General features: G+C 31.5%; 1 protein-coding gene across 3 annotated transcripts in view; it reads right to left on the bottom strand.

The window, feature by feature from the left end:
• Positions 1 to 15,104: 15,104 nt before the first annotated feature.
• The window catches only part of LOC143062709 (uncharacterized), a 65,341-nt gene continuing 55,194 nt past the window's right edge, over positions 15,105 to 25,251 (bottom strand). For all 3 annotated transcript variants that reach the window (XM_076234466.1, XM_076234468.1, XM_076234465.1), the window contains exon 3: positions 15,105 to 17,722. In XM_076234466.1, the coding sequence (XP_076090581.1) occupies positions 17,433 to 17,722 (290 nt within the window). In that variant the 3' untranslated portion in view covers positions 15,105 to 17,432. The remainder of the gene's footprint in view (positions 17,723 to 25,251) is intronic.

Raw genomic sequence — 25,251 nt, 5'->3', positions numbered from 1 at the left:
TTTGTCTTAAGACAATAGTTAAACAGCAACCAATCAATAAACAATATTTGTCTATGTTTAGTACGTTTAATTTTGTTCCTGAACAAACAATTATAAGTAAGATATTAAACTATGTAAGAAATCGCGACAACAGAGAAATACAGAAAGTACTTTTTTTTAAAACTCGTTTGGGCAAAACATAAACCAGATTAAATCAATATATATTATGAATATTGGAAAATAATACTCACAACCGGTTTGGCACATCATACGCTGTGTTCGAAAATCGGCTTGAATTAGAATATGCAATATATTGACACAGTTTATTTTATAATATCTTATGCGAGTTCCTGTGATGCACACTGTTTAGTTTTTTCGCAATACTGTTGTTCAAAGAGTGTAAAATCATTACGACTACTTCCATAATGGCATTTCTAAGAACCAGATTTTTTCAGCATGCCCGCTCTGGGTAATTTAATTGAGTAATGCTCTTAGGTTAAAACTTCATAATAAGTATTCAGCTATGGACAAGTCAGTTTGTTTTCAATATATAAATTTCGTAATTCCCTTTAATTTCCTTAAATTGAAATTTGAAAAACATCTTCTGTATGACTTTTCATTTTTTTTTCAATGTTCCCATGGAAGCGCTATTCTATCCATTTATAAATTATTTCCAATTTGACATTCATTTGGCCGTTGAAAAATGCGTGATATACAATCGTTTAATATTTTCTCAGTTCATTTTTTATGATGAATGTTTATATTTCATAATCCTGCATTTAACAAGTCATTTTTTACTATATTTATATATATTAACGTCACTTTTATCGAAGGAATGCGTTTTGGAAAAGATTTTTGCAAATCTAATTTTTGTGTTACTTTTTGTTGTATATATATTTTTGTATTTTACAGGATTAGATTTCGTTTTGAAATTAATGGTTTATGTCTCTACAAAAAAAATTAAACCACATCAACGTGGAATACACGTTTTGTGTAAGTTGGCGTTCCATAAAAAAACTAGTTTTGCATGTGTATACGGAATACAGCTCCAGTATTACCGTATTAAAATACGAAAAGGGCGACAACACTATTTAAGTGATTAATTCTCATCAATATTCTAAACAAAATAAAAAATCATACAAAAATTCCGCCTCTGAAAACTACCAGATTGAAGTCTTCACATCGAAAACAGACGCTTATCATTATGTATGAATACCAATGGATACGATCATGAGCCGCTGCTGAAAATTGCAGGAAAAAAGAAGAAATTTCTTTAATAATAAGAACGGCTCAAGTTTTTCAGTTTACCCAAGATTGTCAAAATAATTCAACACAAATAACTTAATTAAGCAATAACGTTAATATATTGTATTATTCTGTTTATTGAATATTTCTGTTAACCATATATCGTTTGATTCAAAATGACAATTATACAAATATATTTCGATAAATAGTTCAAAATAAGTTTTTAAATTGATAGCGTTAAGTTTTTGGAACACAATTTTATGAGATATCTCATGATGACAATGATTCATTATGGTTAGCCCGTCAATGAGATATCTCATGATGACAATTATACATTATGGTTCGTCCGTCAGTGAGATATCTCATCACGACAATGATTCATTATGGTTTGTCCGTCAATGAGATATCTCATGACGACAATGATTCATTATGGTTAGCCCGTCAATGAGATATCTCATGATGACAATTATACATTATAGTTCGTCCGTCAGTGAGATATCTCATCACAACAATGATTCATTATGGTTCGTCCGCCAATGAGATATCTCATGACGACAATGATTCATTCTGGTGTGTCCGTCAATGAGATATCTCATGACGACAATGATTCATTCTGGTGTGTCCGTCAATGAGATATATCATGATGACAATTATACATTATGGATTGTCCATGAATGAGATAAATCTTTATGACAATGATTCATTGTGGATCGTCCCTGAATAAGACAGTACTTGATGTATTATAAGTCTCTATATGCATTTTAAATAAAACGACAACAGAAAGCGAATTGCAAAATATTATAACAACACTATAGAAATATCTTGCATCCGGAACGCTTTTTCTGGATTTACCTACATTAGGAACACTTAAAGCCGAATACTTCAGAACCGAAACAATCGAAAAAACTATACTAATCAACAAAAGAAACGATACAAGACTTTTTTTCAAATTAAAGATAAAGTTTTCCGTTCATTGGACCAATATTGAAGGAAGTAATACTTAATCATTATGGAAATATAAATCCGTTTAAAAAAAAATATTTTTTTGCTTTTGTGACGTTTTTTCGCGATTTTTTTTACCAAATTTACATAAAACGACAATTTTAAAAACAGAAGTTCCAACTAATGATGCCAACCTCTCATTTAAAGGTAAAGACAGTGTTTGCCATCAATTTGTTTTTAAAAATCATACAGTTTCTTCTTTTATTAGTTAAGCAAAGTTCGGCCCCACGAGAAATCGTTAAAATGTATACATTATCAACTGATTTACCATAGACAGTATGTGTAAAGTGATATTTAAAAAGCGGTAACAATCTTAAAACTAATACGAAAGGTTCCAAATTTACTGTGTATTGTTTTCATATCTAAAGCATTGATTTGAGACGAAAATAATAAAAAAAAAAATTTTCCCAAAAATTTAAAAAAACAATATTTCAACCCATTAGTTACATGAACATAACTTGATTAGCATATTGAATATTTTTAAACAAATTTGAAATTTTATTTAGTACTTAGAAAATTATGTGTCGATTTTTTATTCAACTTTCCGCAAAACTAATTTACACCCTATGATCGTTTACACAGAATTAAGATACTTTCCGAAAAGTTTTGATTTTCATTATCACATGTGAATACATTGCAAATGAAAGCTTTTTAAAATAGTGTATATCATTTTGTTTTATATGTAACACTTTTTGATAAATTTTATTTCAAAATCGTGTATCGTTTCTTTTGTTGACTAGTATATATATATATATGACCATAACGGATCTGGATATATTAACCAAATCCATCCAAGGACAACGTTGCATGATGCAGTAATGTTAGTTAATAATTTCTAGAATTAAACGGACAATTTAAAAAAAGTTTGTTTTAAATCAGTACAGATGTACTGACTATTGAACTAATGAATTTTGTTCGTGTAAATAAAAACGGTCATTGATGAAAAAATGGGTTACCTTAAATATCTTAACTGGCATCTTAACAAAAAATATTTTTTTCTTTGACTATTTTCATAACAAAAAGTCATGGAATCACAATTTAAATTAAAACTTTTTTTTGAACCAGAAAAAAATATCATACTGAACAATGAATCAAATCTGGGGTCAATTAAAAATAAACAAACATAAGAAGAAATTAAAATGAAAGACATACCGATTGCTGTTAAATTTGAGTATACAGCGGTGTCTGGTTGTATCCACCGGATTTTGGATGGCTTGCTACAGGGCGAGCAGTTGCAAGAGGACTTAAACTAGTTAAACAGCAGAAATCAGAAAAGATCAAATAAAACAATAACTTTATTAGTCAGTATATAAAAAAAACTTAGTTCAATACCAGAAAATATTACAGAAAAAATTATAGCATCATGTCAGCATTAAAAAGTGCAGTACAGTATTGTTAAAACATGTAAGCCACACGTCAATGGAAAATAAAGAATTGTTAAGTCTGACACGTTACACGATGGGGTCAGATTAAACTGTTCCTACGTCTTCGACCATGTACCATTGACAGACTAACAAGATGTAGTCGCCCATTACTTATTGTATATTTGGTATGTTTTCCTCAAGTCAACATAGACCTAAAGTTTGTGTGACATGGAAACGGTATTCGTAATTTGTGTAGTATGTTTGTAGGTAAAATTTGTCAACTTTCGGAAACATCCCATTAAAAGCAGTTTTACATGTTCTCTAACTTGAAAGGAAATGTCTGGGTGGTCAGTAACTGTGTGGTACTTGGATTAGTAAAAAGATGATGCAAAAGTGTATGTGACTGTTTTGCACTTACAATTTGTTAACAGATATAAAAAAAGTCGGAAATGAATTCCCTCAACAGGAGTTATACATGTAATGAATAATCGGGTCAGGAATTAAAAATCTGCGCACTGTACTTGTATTGTGTGGATATTTATTCTTCAAGGGGCGATTCATAACTGGCTTCTCTGTACCTTTACATTGCAAATAATCAGTTTAAACTTTGTTCCCCTGTAAAATGGATAAAAAGGATTTTAAATTACAAAGAATTTTGTTTTACGAAAAAAAAAAAGATTTTTCCCACTTTATAATAAAACTATGGAGCTGCACTTAAATACAAGTTCTTTCTTTTTTTACTCAAAGTTGTTTGGCTTTATAAATATTTTGATATGAGCGTCACTGGTGAGTCTTATGTAGACGAAACGCGCGTCTGGCGTACTGAATTATATTCCTGGTACCTTTGAGAACTATTTATACCACTGGGTCGATGCCACTGCTGGTGGACGTTTCGTCCCCGAGGGTATCGCCAGCCCAGTAGTCAACACTTCGGTGTTGACATGAATATCAATAATGTGGTCATTTTTATAAATTTCCTGTTTACAAAACTTTGAATTTTTTGAAAAACTAAGGATTTTCTTATCCCAGACATAGATTACCTTTACCGTATTTTGCACAACTTTTTGGAATTTTGGATCCGCAATGCTCTTCAACTTTGTATTTGTTTAGCTTTATAACTATTTTGGTATGAGCGTCACTGATGAGTCTTATGTAGACGAAACGCGCGTCTGACGTACTAAATTATAATTCTGGTACCTTTGATAACTATTTTAATACATTTTTGTATATCTATCACAGAAGCAACGAATACTAGATTATGTAAGATATCAAAAGTGAAATATGTCTTATAAATTTAAAAAAATATATGAATAAACAAATAAAAGAATCTTGAAACTATATGAGACAGAGGTCAGTAATGATGCCGTCTGAAATCCTAGATAAATCACATTATTATAACGTTATTCTTTCTTTCATTCATTCAATCAATTAATTAAAGGAAATAAAATTCTTTGAATACACTTATCTAAAAGACCAAGTGAAATACAAATGAATATGACCAGGAAGTATTGTCTAGATAAAAAAAAGTCTTTAAAAGGGAATGGGAGAGAAATCCCTTATTATATCTAAAATTCAATTTTTACTGTTATCTCATTGAACTGTCAAATAAAGAATCTTTGCTAATAACAAAATATTACAGATATAGATCTCGTAAGATAAAAATAAACGAGATTTGACGCGCACATCTTCAAAGGGCAGATAACCTATTGTCTGTTGATTGATTGTTCAATACAACAGGTCACAAATGTTATAAATGGCGTGTTTCTTTTTATCTGTACGAATTCATATGAAGACCCGTCATATCCTCTCACGAGATCCGTCCTTATCGGTGATCAATCTGCCCGCAATGACACCAGGGGTAGATATGTATATAAAAAGTCAAATTTTCTAACCGAGTAGTCATTTGCACCTGCAATTTTGATTGACAGTGTTAAATAACAGAATGGTTTTGTCCTATTCATGATTTGAACCAAAAAGTATTTTTTAAATTTACGAGGTGCGACACACGATAGTCGATAACATTGAACTATCATGCAATATTTTTCGCTTCATTATTACTATGAAAGAATAGAAAATGGAATACAATCAGCTTTAAGTGGGGATAATATTAATTGAGCGTGAAGACGGTTTATTTTTGTATTTCTAATTATTATTTTGTATGTTCATTTAAAAACTTATTTATAGATCTGTGAAAAGTTCATTGAACGGTTTGGTTTTAATGTAGTGTTAATTTTTACAGATAATGCTTAGTAAAACTATGAGGGAAAGATAAACAAAAAATGCCTTGGTAAGCAAGTAAAGCCATTAGATTTGATATAGTCATTTAAGGAGATAGACCAGAAAAATGTTATAAAAAATCAATGCAATCAATAAGCACATTAAAAACAAAATGTGAAACCTTAACCATTATAAAATTGGAATAAATGGATGACCAGGATCAGGATCATAGACAAGCGAGAATTTCTTTCCTAACAACTTAGCATTCGGCAATCCTCGGTAATATCCGCTACTCGGTACGGAATCGGCCGAGTTGAGACGAATGACAACTTAGAGCAACGCTTTTTGGTTGAAATTGGTGTTGCTTAATCTTAAGGTGTCTGTTGTTTGATTTTCTTCTTTTGTGAACTTATCTTTTCATTTTGTTGTCTTTTTCAAAATAAGATTTTGATTAAACACTTTTGAATATTTTTATTTTCATATTATATAATTTGTGACTGGGGTGTAAATAATGGTCATCTGAAACTCTCCAATGTGACATAAAAATCCATTCTAACTATTGGCATCCGTTTGGCTCTTAATTCAGAGATTTTTAAAAATATATATATTAGCAGCCACGGGCGATCTGAATAGGGACGGGATATTTGATGTCTCATTTAAAGAGAACATGACTCTTTGTAAATTAAAAAAAAAAACGGCGACAATCTTTTAAGGGTTTCGGAGGTGTTCTTATGCAAAGCAAAGTTCTGTACTTATACTATAAAATTGAGAATGGAAATGGGGAATGTGCCAAAGAGACAACAACCCAACCACAGAGCAGACAACAGCAGAAGGTCACCAACAGGTCTTCAATGCAACGAGAAATTCGGAGGCGTCCTTCAGCTGGCCCCTAAACAAATATATACTGGTTCAGTGATAATGAACACCATACTAAACTCCAAATTGTACACAAGAAACTAAAAGTTAAAATAATACAAGACTAACAAAGACCAGAGGCTCCTGACTTGGGACAGGCGCAAAAATGCGGCGGGGTTAAACATGTTTGTGAGATCTCAACCCCCCCCCCCTATACCTCTATGCAGAAAAGTAAACGCATAACAATACGCACATTAAAATTTAGTTCAAGAGAAGTCCGAGTCTGATGTCAGAAGATGTAACAAAGAAAATAAACAAAATGACAATAATACATAAATAACATCAGACTACTAGCAGTTAACTGACATGCCAGCTCCGGACCTCAATTAAACTGATTGAAAAATTGTGTCTTCATCATATGAATATCAGCCACAATCCTCCCCGTGAGGGGTTTAGTATCATACCATCATAACATATATGAGAAGAACATAACCCGTGTCATGCCAACAACTGGTTTATTAATAATAAATGTGTTTAGTTCCGTTGCAAAGACCCTATAAAAGAATCAATATTAACGCCAAAATATGCAATCTTTAATAACCTGACAACAGTATCGTAACTATATCCCTTCTTAATAAGTCTATTTAAAGGTTTTGTTAGCTTCTGAGGTGAATACTGACATTTTTGTGCATTATAAAGAATATTTCCATAAAATATTGGATGTGAAATACCTGAACGTATAAGAAGTCTGCATGTTGAGCTATATTTACGAATGATGTCCTTATACCGATGATAAAATGTAGTAAATGTTTTGACTAGTTTGTGATATCGAAAACCCTGGTGTAATAATTTTTCAGTAATACATAAATTTCTCTCGTTAAAATCTAAAACATTGTTACATACACGAGCGAATCGTACAAGTTGAGATATATAAACACCGTAAGATGGTGACAAGGGAACGTCACCATCTAAAATGGATAATTAACGATAGGAAATGAGAAATCTATGGTGGCCAGATGCGGCCATTTCGCGTTTTCGCGTTTTCGCGTTTTCTCCTTTCACTTTCACGCAAAATCGAGAAATCGAGAAATCGAGAAAGCGAAATCGAGAAATCGAGAAATCGAGAAATCGGGAAATCGAGAAAGCGAAAACGCGAAATCGAGAAATCAAGAAAGCAAAAACGCGAAAACGCGAAAGCGAAAACGCGAAAACGGGAAATGAAATATATTTCTCGATTTCGTGTTTTCGCTTTCCCGATTTCTCGATTTCCCGATTTCTCGATTTCGCGTGAAAGTGAAAGGAGAAAACGCGAAAACGCGAAAAGGCGAAATGGCCGCATCCGGCCACCATAAGATATGATTTAATATGACCTAATTAGGTGTCCTAACGTTAGGACGAAAAATGTGATATATCCTAATTTAAGAGAGCTTCGAGAACACGACTTAGGACAAAGATTTGTCATAATATGGTCTTAGGACACGTCCTAATCCTAAGATAGCTTCAAACACCACCCCAGATATCTAAAAGTATTATTAAATTTGTGTATCAGATGTTGTTTCGATGGGTCTTTGCTGATTTTTGTCATAAATTGTAACTCATAGCAATACAAAAACAGGTCCGCAATAAGTGGTGCACAGTTAGTCCCCATTGGAATTCCGATAACCTGACGATATACGGAATCACCAAAGCGAACAAAAATGTTATCTAGTAAAAATTCAAGGGCAGATATAGTATCAAAGCATGTCCAATTGACATAGTTTTTTTGTTTATTGCTACTAAAAAATGACCTAAAAGAGTTTGAACATATATATTCACATTCTTAAATGCCCATTTAATTAGGTGTGTGAATTTTTTCTTAATGAGAATGTGAGGCAATGTGGTATATAGGGTAGAAAAATCAAAACTTTGAACAGATTCAAAATCACCAATATAAGCATGCAATTTATCAAGTACTTCCAACGAGTTTTTGACACTCCAAAAGTAATTAATTCCATTATTTTCGAAGGCCTTATTTGAACAATTTATTAGCAAGTTTTTAATTGTACCAAGTGTACTGGTAAGAAGAATAGATAATTTAGTAGTGGAACAATGGCTTGAAGACGAAATAAATCTATATTTGTAAGGTGTTTTGTGTAGTTTCGGAAGCCAATACATAGTTGGGACTTTCATTGTTTTTGGTTCTGCTTGTAAAGCGGTAGCTAAAAGTTTATGTTTGTTACAGATGTCGTTTTCTGAAAATGGAGTCAGTTGGAATGTTGGTGAATTGGTGATTTCTTTTTGTAGAACCTCAATGTAAAATTTACGTCAAACAATAATAATATTATTAGCAGCTTTATCGGCCGGGATGTATACTACGTAGTCAAACGATATTATAAAAGTAACGAAACACAAGTTTGAAGTCCAACGTATCATAAATATAATGAAGAGAAGCAACTGTTAAATTATCCAAAGCAAATGCATCCGATTAAAAGAATTTAACCAAATTTGAAACTTAGAAAATATCGTGTTATTCCACATAGGGGTTAAATTTATTTTTGCGAAAAATTATGACAAAAGTCGTCACCTGATTTCAAAAATGAGAATTAAGTATTCAAATATCTGCAAAAGCATTCAATGGTCTCAGCAAAAAAATACAAAAAGTATAGGAAGATTTAAGTTCAAATATTGATTTTTTGAATTTTTGGTTAAAAATACAATTTTTAAAATAACAAAAATTGCAAGAAAATAACACTGTAAATATTAGACCAATTTGGCAATAATTTAGCTCTGTACAGCGTATCCATCTTGTTACATTTAGACAATACATCGTTTCTTTTGCTGGTTAGTATATCTTCATTTGCCATTGGCAAATCAAATTTCCCGGGCCGCCCATAATTCCGTCGATCTACTTTGCAGAACCTACTTATTGTACCAATATTAATTTGTTGTTGTCTAGAATCAACACGAAATGTTTGCCACTGGAAGTAAATCAAGCAATACTCAATTAATCAAATAATAAATAAAATATGTTTTTTGAAAAAAAACCTGAAGAATATGACCTTTTTCCTGACCTTAGAGTTTATTTTTAAAAATCAAAACAGAAGGGAAATATGATATTTTTAATCAATGTTTGGCAGGGGAAAATGACATCATTATTTATACCCAAAAAAACTTTCCGTACTAAGTACTCTGTCGGTTCCAGCCTCGTTATCACTAAATGACGACACTGTTATCACAAGATGGTTTCATTTTCCTCAATGAATTATTTACATGTTGAATTGAAAGCGTCAGGAATACTCTTACACTAAAGATTTATTCCCTTTTATAAATGTAAACAATTTGCCTTTTTATCAAAAATATGACACTAAATTAGCACAATTTGAAGCTTGTCAAAGATTGCGTTAGCTATGCGTTGAAAGGGGTCATAAATTAAGAGGATTACTTCATTTCTACTTGGATTGTTATTTTAAGATTAAGATATACATGATACGCAACAGACAATAATTTTGACCCTTTTAAGTGCATCTCGATGATGTACAAGATACATCTTAGTACATAACCGTTAAAGTATATAGTTGTAAAGATAATGGTGTTGGTATGTTGTATTAAACATATCATTCAGTCATTTTCATTGGTGTTTAACTCCACTTTCAGCACTGTTGGTCATCTCGTGGTGGTCAGTTTTTATTGTTGGACAACTCAAACGACCACTCGTCCACCAATGCCTTGCATTTGAAAGAGTTTTATACTCTTTTGTTATATTTCGTTCATTCTGTCTTGCTCCTCTTGAGTGTTTATGAAATATTTGCCCTTGAAATGAGCAAACACACTTTGTGAAAGAAGTTAAAATGCAATGATGATAATAATGTTCTTAAATTGGATTTACACGGTCTATACTCCTTTATATATATATATATATATATATATATATATATATATATATATATATATATATATATATATATATATATATATATATATATATATATATAATCATTATCTATCTCTGTGTCTCTTGCTTTTGAATTTTTATGAAATATTTGCCACTGGACGTTCAGCAAGCGAAAATTCGCCAAAAACAATTGAAACGATGATATTGTCCTTATATTGCATTTACAGAGTCCTGTACTTCTTTTCAAATATATACTTTTTTCTTTTGGTCTCTCTCACTCTTGAGGGTTTAGGAAACTGGGCGTTAAGCAAACGACAATCACTATACATGTAGTTGTAAAATTAATACTGATGGTATGTTGGATTACGCAGAATCAATACTCCCTTTTATATATTTATGTCTCTCTTGCCTTGATTGTTTGTGAAATGTTTGCCACTAGACGGTAAATAAACGTATAAAAAGGACAGACACATCGAATGTTGAAGCTTGCTTGACATTTGGATACCGGTATATCAATAGTTTGTTACCGTATATACTATAGATTTTACACTTTATTGGCTTTATTTGAAATATATTTAATGACTATTGCATATAGGACAAAAATTGACATTTCAGATACCGTTTAATGACAAGTTTAGTGAAGTACAAAACTTAAACGAATGGGGACATAATGCAGCAAATGAGAATTTCGAAAAATGTTGCTTGAGAGACATAAGTAAAGGTTATCGCTGCAAGCATAAACAAGGTGAACAATTTCTGCTTTTAATACTGCGTAAAGGCTTCTCTTTTCTTGTTTATTTTCAAAACATAGGACATCTCTGATAATTTTAAGAAAAAAACACCCGTTTCTGTTCATTTTAATCTGAAATGATCACACACATATCCTCTGTAATAAGTAAAACAGTTCTGGCATAGACCAGTCCGTTTGTTCTCAAGCAACCACATACCACATCTTCTTATATCTATTTAGTGCTGAGTAAGACAATCTTTATAATGCGCTTCTTCTCGGTGTTTCTTTATTTTTTATATAATTATATTAAAAGTTAGTTTAAGAGACAAATTGGATGGTGTCAATCTTTAACGTGTGACCCTATCTGTGTGTATTTGCTAGATTTACATATTTTAGTCTTATATGGTACAAGCAGTTTATTTTGTTAGATTAGCGAATTGACGTCATCATTATTTCGGAGTATGATCAATTTCATTTGCTTTGTTGGGATATTATATACATCGGAGATTATTATTACACGACGGGTGCCTTATGTGGAGCAGAAACTGTTTACCTTTCCAGAGTACTTGTGATTACATCCAGTTCTTGGTTGTGTTCGTGTTGCTTAGTATGTTTTGTTTTGTGTACTATTGTTTGTCTACTTGTGATTACATCCAGTTCTTGGTTGTGTCCGTGTTGCTTAGTATGTTTTGTTTTGTGTACTATTGTTTGTCTACTTGTGATTACATCCAGTTCTTGGTTGTGTTCGTGTTGCTTAGTATGTTGTGTTTTGTGTACTATTGTTTGTCTTTTTGTTCTTTTTTAGCAATGGCGTTGTCATTTTATTTTTGACATGTAAATTTGATTCAATGTCCCTCTGGTATCTTTCGTATCCTAAAAAATAACAAAGGACAATTCCATCGTACTGTTGGTTTTTTTAACCATAAGTTTTGTTTTTTTTTCCTGTAGGACAGCTCAATGAAAACACGATTCGAAAAACAACGTATTTTTTTTTCTGAAAACAAATTGCAGAATAGCTAAACGTAGAACACTCATGCACTTATACTAAAAATGTTTACCGGGTTAACAAAGTTTACAGGTAAATGCTCCCCATTATCTCTCGATCTTTATTTGATACTTTTGAAATCTTTATTTCTTTTCTTTTTCTGTATTACATTTGCATGTACCTATGATTCGTTTGATATCAAGACATATACCAAAGTCACTTTACTGACAACGTATACTTTGCTTAAAAAAAGGGCTGGCTTCATTTCATTCGGCAATCCTCGGTAGAATCCGCTACTCTCCTTACGGAATCGGCCGAGTTGAGACGAATGGCTTCATAACTGCTCGTAAAAATACATGTAAGGATCAGATATAGCATGATAGCAGTGAGACAACTATCCACTACAGACTTAATGTCATAGATGTTAACAACTATAGGTCATCGTTCGACAAAATCAAAACCACATAGCAAACCACAAAAGGCCCCGAGAAAAAACGTAAAACAATTTAATACAAAAAAAACCAACGGCATGATTTATGTACCAAAAAAGAACAACAAACGAAATACTAATAAGATATACAGCAACAAACGACAACCACTAAATTACAGTATCATGGCTTCTGGTGTTCTTTTTCTTTACCCAGTCACGACGGAAAGTACAAAGGGCTCAACCACTTAAATCAAGCTCTTGTTATTAAAGCCTTCTTTTTTTATATATAAAATTCCATTTAGCACAAAGTTTATTTTAAAGATTAAAAGAATTTGGCCGAAAATGACTTCGTTACAGTTTTAAAAATATGGGATTTAAGTAGAAATTGTTAAATGACTTTGGTCTTCATCAACAAATTCTGTAATATGTTTATAGTAAGCATACACATGTATAATTAGATATAGGAAGATGTGGTTTGAGTGCCAATGAGACAACTCTCCATCCAAATAACAATTTAAAAAAAGTAAACCATTATAGGTCAATGTACAGCCTTCAACAGGGAGCCTTGGCTCACACCGAACAACAAGCTATAAAGGTCCCCAAAATTACTAGTGTAAAATCATTCAAACGGGAAAACCAACGGTCTAATCTATACAAAATATATATAATGTCTTAATATGTATTTGACTAGCACCTTGACATGTATGGGCACAATATTTAAAGTAGCCGTTATTATAAGACATACCATTCCTCTTTTGTGAGTGGAAAAACAGTTTTTGTTATTGTTATAAAAAAGTAAACAAGCATATATATTTTCCCCATTGACATACAGGAACAAGAATGCTTTGTTTCAATCCAAAGTTGAATTTATTTACCCCTGATTTTTAATGGAAACAAATAATATTTTTCATTTCCTGAAACGACAATATTTTTTTATAAATATACTAGTGACCATGTAAAACATGAATGGTTGGTATATAACCATGTCACATATACCATTGACCCCACAAGCACTGTTTGTAGTTGACAAAGCATAGTAAAGAAGCCTATGGAATCTGAGCATATTGTTTTGAACAACAAGTCCACCTGCAGAACACAAAAACTGATAAAAATGTGTTTGTTTTGCCAAAAAAAAAGTGTACTCCTGTGTCCTATGTCAATTTCCTATGACACGAGCGTGCTATATAATAATTTTACATTATGACCGAAGTTATGAAATAGGTGACATCCGGAAGGCTCCCTACTTCATTACACAGAGCATCGGGATGCATGACCTCAGCCATGTCACGACTGCCTCTGTGTCAAATGCCAGACCAAAAAGCACAATAAGTAACATATAATTAATATGTATCAAAGCTAAATGTCATGCAATAAAGAATTAACAAGGTCCTTTCACCTGCAAGAAAAGTGTTACAATTTTTTCACAGTCAAATGGTGGAGTTTAAAATTGCGTGATGATACGTTAAGACTTACCATTGTCCATTCAGAAATTAAATTGCTTAATTGGTCGTTAAATTGTAACTTAGTAAATTCTTCTGAATTCTAATATGAAATATTTGACATACTATTTTACAAAATTAAAAGAATTTGAAATTTTGAATGAATAATATTGGTGAAATGTGAACTCTGTGAATTTTTGTTTGTATAAAAAAAAATCACGCAAATTATTATTAACATCACATAACCGGCTATTCAAATATGTAAACCAAATCAACAGTTAACTCAGAATGTTTAGAAAATTCTATTATAATAAACAACAATTTATTTCAAGATTTTGCAAACTGAAAATATTTTTGTTACTTATCCCCTCCAAAACGAAAACATACAAAATGGTATTGACAAAACCTAGATTGTTACAAAAAGTGCGACAGGGCGATTCTTAGGCCACAGTGTGCTGTTGTTCGTCGCGCATCGGAATAAATGTAAAATAACAAAAAATACATAACTCCGAGGAAAATTACTAAAGAAAGTCCCTATGCAAATGGCAAAATCAAAAGCGCAAACACAGCAAACGAATTGTTCACAACTGACATATTCCTGACCTTGTACAGGCATTTTCTTATGTAGAAAATGTCGGATTGAACATGGTTTTATAGCTAGCAAGTAGGAGTATGTTACGTATCCATAAAGTTTATTCCACGGGTTTATTGTAGATTACAATATTACGGTATGTCTTTTTCTTGCTGTTTGTATGTGTTCGTCCTATTTTTGTGTTTTTTGTGTTGTGTGGTTTGTTTTTTGTAAATCTTTGGAAATCCATGTTGTCATATTGATGTGGTTTTCGTTGAAGTAGATTTCATAGCTCACGACGGTGTTGATTGAAAAATCTTCATCGGGTAGGTTCAAGACCAAAGTTTTGCAGCAATAAGCAGAATAAATGTAAGAACAGCTGATTGACTTTCTATTTGGCAAATGATAGAAAATAATGACAATTCATTTTTTATTTGAAGTAGTCATTGGCAGTTAATGGTTTAAAAAGTAAAATATAACATTAATCTATCATCATAGACAATTGACTGTCAATTACAAAAAACAAACAAACAAACAAACAAGTAAGTAAACATAAATTACACAAAAACGTGTCTTTTTACATAAAATTCTGGTCTTTAGGGTATATTTCCTTGCGCACTGCGAAGAAAATAATATATAGTATTTTATAATTATAAAGAGTATTTTACTATACTCGCACCTGGTTACTCAATATTTGCAAAACTACAATGCACTGCAACACAATTTTAGAACCACAGTAAATTTACTTTGATAATCTTTACAATAACACCAAAAACCAAATTTCAAAGAAAAATATGACGATATACTGTGTGTTGATTTTATAGCGGAATAATAATAAAAATGAACAAAATTGATGTTTTTGAGTACTCTTAATTTTAAAACAGTTTAAAATTTTCCAAAAAATTGTCCAAACTCTCGTTACTTTTGGACCGGAAAAGACGTTCTATCTTTTATATTAAATAATAAAAGGCATTATAGTATAAGAGTATTTGCAAATGGCTGGATCATTGTGACACATATTTTCAAATACTAAGTACTTGTGGAATAAAAAGTATACACAAGATTGACATCCAACGTTTTCTGGCATGTGCTTCTAGAACCTACACGTACGTGCACTGCTCCGGTTATCTGACAAAATTACAGATATTGATTCATATTTCTCGTGAAAGCAAAAGTAAAATTTCAAGAAAATTACACATGCCTAATACATATAGAATGTGGGAACATTAGACTAGAATGAAATTCAAAACAGTGTGGCTGTGGCCATTGATTGACACAATAAATTCATCCATTGACTGGGACAATTTAGGTGAACGTTTGTATGTAACGACCACTGCTCACTATGTACTTTTTTAAAGACACTTAAACTATGGGGTCACCAAAGGTTATCAACACCCTAATAAAGTAATTCGAAATATTAATCAGAAATAACACGATGTTTTGATTTATATTAATTATATAAATCAAAACATAAAGGTTATTCCTGATTAATTTTTCGAATTATTTTATAATTAAAGGCGTTGAGAAACCTTTGGTGACCCCACAGTTTAAATGTCTATCGTAGGTACGTCGTGAACAGTGGTCGTTACAGACAAACGTTCACGTAAATTGTCCCAGTCAATGGATGAATTTGATGAGTCAATCAATGGCCACAGCCACACTGTTTTGAATTTCATTCTATTTCGATTGTAAATAAAATATTTGAACTATTGAAGGGAGATAATTTATATCAAATAATTGAACAATTGAAGGGAGATAATTTATGTTAATTATTGAACAATTGAAGAGAAATAATTTATGTAAATTATTGACTATTGAAGGGAGATAATTTATATAAATTATTGTACAATTGAAGGAAGATAATTCATGTAAAAAATGACTATCGATTTGTAGTAAAACTAAAATATATAATAATTGCTGATATCATATACCGGATCTAATATGACATATTAAGAAACATCACCGATCATACACAAAAATAACATTCTATTACATATAACAACATATTCTTATTCATCAAAATGTTTGTTTACCCTGATTTGGAACCGAGGCTGTAGCTTACTACCTAGATATTTGATATAATGTAATGGCATGAAGACGAACTCAAAAGAAACTATGAAGAGTATTTTCAAATGATAATTACATACTCGCTATCTTTGAAAATATTTACAATGACAATTACGTTTTTAATATTATCAATACAGCTTTGTCCCTTAATGGAACATATTTATTTTTATACAACTTTGTTTAATTTTTTTCTGTATAAATTAGGTATTTGAGGTTCGTTTTCCGAGAATAAATAAAATGGGCGAATATTTGGAAAATTTCAGATGGAGAAAAAATAGTTTGCCAATCGTTCATATATGATTTACTAGCTGTGTATAAAAGGTACCATTTCATTAATTAGAATCACTTGTCTTTTACAAGTGGTCTATTTGACTGGACCATTATATAATGCAGTCTTTACTTATTAGTAGTACCCGTACAACCTTGGTGTTCTCGTATAATATCAATGGATTTCAAATGATAAAATGATAGTAGAATCATGCTCTGCCTTGGTTTGTCCATATCACGTGCTATAAACAGTCCCACTATACAGTGTTCAATATTTCCTGTCAATTCTCAGTCTATTTAATAACAATTACAAATAGCACTTTAAGCTCTCAATATTCACTCGGGGACTGTTTCTTACTTAAATATGTTCTCCTATGGAGAGCCACTAGCGACATAATTTACATAATATCCTACAATGCACTTTTCATTTCGTGGTCACGTTGTTGCGATGCTTTCTCCAGCGCATTACAGAAGTTCATGTTCTTGGCAATATGTGAAAGTTTATGTTCTTTCTTCCATTTCATTCGGCGATTTTGAAACCAAATTTTTATTTGCCTCTCTGTCAGATTAAGCGCATGCGCAATTTCAATTCTTCGTCGTCTTGTGAGGTACTTGTTGTAGTGAAATTCTTTTTCTAATTCTAATGTTTGGTGTCTCGTGTAAGATGTCCGTGACCTTTTTGAGTCAGCGTCTGCACCATCTGAAAATGTAAATAAAATGTATCTTTATAAGAAGGTAAAACCCCACCTATATCAGCAATAAAGCAGTAAATAAACTGAAATGGGTGGGAACATCTATCATGAATTAAAATTCTGCAAATTCACTCGGAATTCAATAAAATGGCGGAAATTTTTACTTTCTGGTAGCGGTTCCATCAACTTAGTTCTTGTATCATTTTGTAGTGATATATACTGGTTAAAAGGTGGGTATTTTCTATAAAGTATCGACCTTTAATTCATTTATTCATATCATAAATATATAGACATTAAATATAAATAAATTCATCAGAAAACCTGAGAAAACAGCAAAGTATACTCTCAGAAATTACAAAAAGGTCTAGTCATTTTGACAACCGTAACCACAGGAGAGTTCTGTAGGTTTTGCCTTTGGACAGAAATGTCTCCACGCATTGGACCAAACTGATGAATTCACATAAGACGTGCCATTTTCTAATATACATTTATGGATATCTTATGAGTGAAATGACAAGTTGTTATAAAATTCCATTTGGTTGTCTAGAATTTATGAGTTTTCGGGAAATAAGATTACACTTAGTATGATTATTTGTCAACTTAAACATTCATGTATTCTATATTATGATGTATAGTCACTATTTAACCTCTTGTTTTGTAGGTAGGCTATTTCATTTTCTTGTTTTAGTTTAAATGTACTTTACTATGACGAATAAATTCGATTGGTAGTTTGTTGTTTTGATATACAAAAGATATCATATACATGATAAACTTTTCTATAAATATGCTGACGATTTGTTTTATTATATAAATTAATTGTGGGGGCGTTTAAAATCATATAAATCAGTTAATGAATATAATTTGCTTACTATAAATATGAAAAAAAATGTTCTTAAATAAACATTTTTCTCAAAATTCAAAAGTCAAAAGAAGTGTGACAAAATATACAAAACATAATTTAATATATAACATTGACAAATCAGGTGGACAAATAGCACTGTGAAAAAACTATTGCAAAAAGTTATAATCACTATATTCATCTTAAATCAACAAATTGCAGGTACACTTATATCACAGTTATTTACAAATGATTGAAGAATTAATTAATTACTGTTAATAAGGCGCATTTTTACATTATTTTTATTTTCATTTTTCGTTCTGAATATTCATGAAACATTTACCACTGGACTTTGAACAAACAACACCCAAATCAATCATTTCTATTTCTATTTCATTAATGGCGTGGAAAATAAATTGAATATAATTTTATTTATTACAGTTTCAGTGTAATAAGGTATTTCGAGAGTATATCAGTCAGACAACAGACATCAAGTTTTACTTAATTAGAGTTAAACAGAATAGATTTCTTGTTTTTTTGTCTGTAGTGCTGATAAGCATATCAAAGCCTAGAACTATTATTCCATTGCCAAGGTCATATTTCACAACATCAAAGGTACTAGTAGGTGTTATTTAGATTAATTACATGACCTTAATATTCAACAAATATGAATTATTACATATGAATTAACCATATACCTTATTTTACCAGATTATAATCACAACTATATCTATTTCTGAAATGTACAGCGACACGTAACGCAATAAGGTTGATCGCTCTAGTTCAGATACTAACGTTCTCTATTTTTAGGTGAAAATATAAGGTGTGTTTCAAATGATCATTAATAATTAACAGGTATAGGTTGTTTAAAGCCAATTAACATGTGTCTTAAGTCAAATGCCTCATTTCCTTGTTCACAAAAAATGATTGATATTTTTTTTGTTGTGCACACTTATAGCAGGTACGGACATCAACACATATTTACTTGGCATTGATAATATATGTCTGCTTATAGAGAGAGACCTTAGAATAAAATGGGAACTTACAAACTTACAAAAAAGAATTATTAGATAAAACATGTATTTCACTTGTAAATGAACAAAAAAAAACATTGTTTAATTCGTTTCATGTAAACGTGAACTCTTGCTTTTATCAGGCAGAGAATCAACACAATATTTTAATCAAATGTTCATAAACATTTATTTCAAGGCCTATAATACCATAGGCGGATCCAAGGGGGGGGGGGGGGGGGTTCTGGGGGGCCTTTCGTGGGAAAAATTTGGTTGATTATTTAGGGAAAAATTGAAGTATGACTGGAGCGCCCCCCCCTTTAGGTCAGTCAGCGCCCCCCTTAGGAACAGTTCTGGATCCGCCACTGAATACTTCGGGGGTTATCGGGCTGCTCGTTCTGAATGTTTCATATTACGTTGTATATATAAAAAGACGATATTTTAAGTTTTATATCCTGGGGAGGATCTAGGATTTTTAAAAGGGGCGTTATTGCTGAAAACTGCTTATCTATATTAAAAAAATATATATTTTCCAATCAAGATTTGGCGTACGTCCTCTACACCCACACCCCTTCATGCGGCACTGACTGCTAAATTTTACATTCACCAGTATATGGGTCTCAATAAATATATAATAATTCTAAATTATGCATAGAAATGATTGTATATATAATAATCGACACAAACTCAATCTGTAAAATGATATACTTCCAAAATTTCCATTAATCATTAATAAAAATAAAAAACGGTAATCGGCCAATGAAAAGGGTCACAAAATTCCGCTAAAATGAACATAACTTATATTCAATGATCCGCCATTGACAAAGGGAAGAGCAGACGAGAGTCACATATTTCACCACGCGTGAATTGTTTTATGTCCTTCTAATTAACATTACAGTCCATTTATGTAGAATTTACGGCCTCATTTTCTCACCGTAGGATAATAATTGTCATTGAGAAGTGTCAACTAATCTAAAAGACGTCTAAATCACAATATTTAACCAGCAAGGTGTTTCAAAATCATTGTTGCTTGACCAGCTGCAGGAAAGAAACCAGTGGTTGTCCGTAAGCTTACACGGAGTAGGAATTTAGACAATTGTATTAAGAAAGTTTTAGTAAAAGCCTGAAATCCGCATCCAACATTTGCTAGTTCCGCGTCATTGCCGAGTAGTGAGTCAGGGTCCCAAGTTACTATTTTGTACGAGTCTATTTCGAAAATTTGATATCTATGATAACTTTTATGTCAATTAATGTGCATGCGACATTAAACAAGACTGGAAGCTACATTTTGCACTAATATAGCATGAAATGCTGCCTGTATATTACTATGTAAATAGGGCTGGAGTGGAATTATAAATATGAGAAAAGTAGTGCCCCGAAAGTACCATATAAGCCTCAGCGTGGACTAATAAGCCCTTGAACCATATTCTTTCAACCAGAATGAGTGTACACGAGTACATATGTTACTTTATTCCAACACATTTGCGCACAGAATTATAAAACAAAACCTTCTAACATGTACTTTTACACTAAAATGAATATGATTTACAGCTTATTAAAATTTGCATAGTTATCTATTTATAATTCAAAACAAGTGTAGTGTTAACATTCGTACCAGAATATGACAACCAAAAATTTAAGAGTATTGTGAAAAATGAAATGAGGATACACATGCATTGTGTTTATGATCAGACTTTCTGATTGGCTTTAAAAACATATAACATTTTAAATATATAAGAGACTGTCCTGTTTGTGTATTTTGTATTTATAAGTATTTTTTAGTCATGCAAGTATCTCGAAATTTAGTTTTTAGATAGAAATTGTAAATAAGAAAAAAGAAAGCAATTACGTTTGGCAAAAAGGGCGTTTTTTTTTCCACGAAAGGCTATTGACGTGACGTCCCATTAAAGCAAAGTTGTCAAGGAGATAGAAGTTTACAAAATGTTTTTTGCTGATACATTCATATTCTTATCAAAAATTATCAGTACTCTTTTACCCCCTTTTTAAGAAAAATGCCTTCATGAAATAATTATCAACGAATAAGAAAGGCCTAAAGTAATTCTAATATGGTTTTAAAACAAACCACAGTTTGCATATACAGTACTGGTGACTGCTGATCTCAGCAGTTTTTAGAACCAGGACTTGTCTTAATTGTCATAGGAATCGTCATTAGTTTAGAATACCAACTTATCTCTGTCCTAATTGCGTTTATCAAACATGTACTAGGTCAGATAATCCTAGACAAGCTTTGATGTGCCTGCCATGTCGTAAGATAGTTCGCAGAGGCATCCTTTATAATGTCCTAAGATATTGATTTGGAACTTTTCGATAAGCAGGCTCCTGAAATATCTGATTGAAAAAAAAACATATTAAAAAGAAAAAGAATGAGGACAGTACATTAAATAACACAAATCAATTTTAAGTTAGATACGAAAAAAGAAGATGTGGTAAAATTGTCAATGAGACAACTCTCCACTAGAGCCTAAATGACATAGAAATTAACAACTGTCTGAACTAATGACACAGAAAAGGAGAAAGACACATGATTAACAATTGTTTACCAGATTTCCCATTACAAATCCCAGTTACTGATAAAAAACACAAATTGTCTGTACTTAGTATATCGTTGTATCATGTAAACTACGATTTACAAGGTATCTAGCCTACTTCGACATGCAACCAATGAACAGGAATGAAATAAGACATATTTTAACATATCCTCACGTTCGACGAAATGTATCAGGTTTTAAACGACTGTGTAAATATAGAAAATCATTAAGTTCTACTTTACATTTTTGTACAAAGGTTAAATGAAAATTTGGGTTCAACATTCCAAAGCCATGGAGCTCATTACGTTGATGTTTTGTCCAACATATGATCCATCAAGCACATTCGAGACGAATAGTATCTAGTACATGTAATTCGAAGCACTTTGTAAAGTTTATTTTAGTGTATGTTATTATTAAGTGTTTATGTCTAAATCGTATTTTAAATATTCATTGTGCGTTATATTTATATTAAACAACTTCCCTATCAAAGATGTGTTTATCAGCCTGGTCTATATACACAGGAGGGTTTACGCGAAGCAGGAAAACTACATGTATGTATGTAGATAACAATTCGAGTTAAAATAGAATTGGACTTTCAAGCTTTTGGATACTCTAATAATGATCCAGCGTAATATCAAATCGATATGCACTTTGTATGTAGTACAAAAAAGAACACAAAAATCAACTTTTGTAAGTGCAAACCATTCAATTTCAAATGTAAAAACAGCATAACATACTAAAACCACAATAAAAAAAAACTAGATACTAGTAAACTTATTTAACACAACAGAAGGCAGTCTGTTAATTGCTTTTATTCTGGTGTTTTCGTTTTAAAATATTTAAAACAGCTTTAATTAGCATCGTTGAATAATATTTTTTTTTCAAATATCATCTTATATATTTATATATATACATATAGTATACAAGACAATTTCCTGTATGTACATACTAAAAAAATGGAATAAGAATAAATAAACAAGAGGTACACATTTGTTACACATCAGGATACAGTGCATTTCAAATGTTTAACTATGCTTATGCCCATGAAAAGTGCAAAACGAATTGACTACCTTCTACATATGCTGTTAGTATAAAAATTTAAGTAGGAAAATTTAAAAGTTCAATTCATGTACCGCTTGGAAAACAAAAAAATGTCAACATTGACAACCATTAGGTAATGAAAGTTTTGAAATAAAAGCATGTTAAGTAGGCCCTACTTTCCATTTTATACACATGTTATAAAGCGATGTTTAGAGCAAAAGCTGAGTAATAAAAGGCTGTGAGTCAAATATCCCCAAAACGAGGTTTTTCAACGAAGAGAGAGAGAAACAACTACAACACGACATTACGCAAAATACACCTATAGTTTGACTGTTTGAACTCCGTTTTTTAATTCAATAAGTCAAATATGAAATAAAAAGGAATCATAATGAGTGTATATCAACCGTGAAACGCGATTCTAAATATCTTTCTGCTGCATCTGTTATTATCAACTGATTACGCGATCGTGTTTAAATTTATGTCCTTCTGTCGTTCACTAATAAAGATGTGAAAACACATTTATAACGATTGGACACTTCATTTAATTGAATCTTTTTGTTTTCTTTTTTTACAAAATTAATTTAGGAGAAATACGGTCAGTAAGAACGCAGGCAGATCTGATTTATAGGGTTTTAGGTTATCTTAATTCGCGCTTGTTATTAACAGAATGAATTATTGCTTTGTGTAATTTAAACTCAGTTGACAAAAAGCCACAAATTTGTATGTTAAAAACCAAAGTTGTCTCCCCTTCTGAGCGTATCAAGTATTTTAATATCCGGAACCGGTTCGGAATTTGCATGTGGTGATTCCGATCACCAATCACGATAGCTTAAAATGCATGATACCATAACGTTATATATAGCTTATCTAAAATGTTTCTAGATCTCACTAGTAGTGTAAAAATAGTGAGGAAGGCCGAATTGCTGTCTGTTAATTACATGCTGTCATGTAAAGATTGAATCAAGCAGTCCTAACATCTATAACTTTCAAAGGTTAATGTTTAGAAATTATTACATAACAAACTGTATAGGGGGACTTTTGTATAGTCAGGCGATCATGACACACTGCATTACAGCTTTGTTATGGATACAATATATTCCTTAATGCATGTACCACTTAAAAAATTGTCTTCTGAAGGTCAACGAAGAAAAAAGTAGTAATCATACACAATTATTTCATGTATACGTCTCGGTTTCATTTTCATCACGATTCTTTGATTGCTTTAGCCTTATTCAGCCACTGAATCAATATGAGTGACACATACATAACCTTGAAGTGAAACGAAGAAAAAAAGGATAGATAGGATAGAAAAACGTGTTAATAGCAGCAATTACCAAGAAGTGTTGTAACATAGTAAATGAATCAGCCGTTTTTGTTGTTACTCATCTCGATTTTGTTCCTGTTCTAAATATGCAAAGAATTTGTTAATTTTTCGATTCACTGACCCGGATTGCCCTGTATATTCTGTTTTTATGCTAATGGTATTTTGAATTTATCCAGTATAGTGGTATTTCGGATAAAAAGTGCAAATTTGTCAACTCTAATATGCGGTTGTGCTTAGTAAAATTTTGATCTGTTAAACAGTATTCCAATATTTTATTGTTTAAGTTAAAAAAAATAACTTATGTAAAATGTGCAGGAATTAGAACATACAAATTTAACAAATGAACACACACTTACACCAAGATAGAAGTGTTCCTGTGTACCAAACCAGTCTATTGCACGTTCATTTTAATTCTATCAATGTTCAATTTGGAAAATTAACATAATTAATCACATGCTGCTTGGGTTGATATTTCTAGAGTACCAGGATAGAGATCGATAGTTTATTGATATTTGTAAGAGTACCGGGATAGTAGTTCGATAGTTTAAGGAAAATTTACCAGAACTATTCAATGATTTTACAATGTTTGTAGTAGAGTCTCTTTGGACCAGTTAGATAGAAGTTGAGGACATCCTTATTGACACCCAATGACTATACTATGGTTTAGGTTTAAAAAATATGACAGTTTTATGCAATATGAGACTAGTATTAACAATGTGCATCAATCATTTATTCATTAAAAATTATATGTTAAGCTATTGCGTAACCTTGTTTT

The sequence above is a fragment of the Mytilus galloprovincialis genome, chromosome 2, assembly GCF_965363235.1.
Source record: "Mytilus galloprovincialis chromosome 2, xbMytGall1.hap1.1, whole genome shotgun sequence".
NCBI classification, from domain to species: Eukaryota; Metazoa; Mollusca; class Bivalvia; order Mytilida; family Mytilidae; genus Mytilus; species Mytilus galloprovincialis.
Note: the sequence above shows the minus strand (reverse complement) of the source record. Positions and strands in the feature narration are given on the sequence as shown.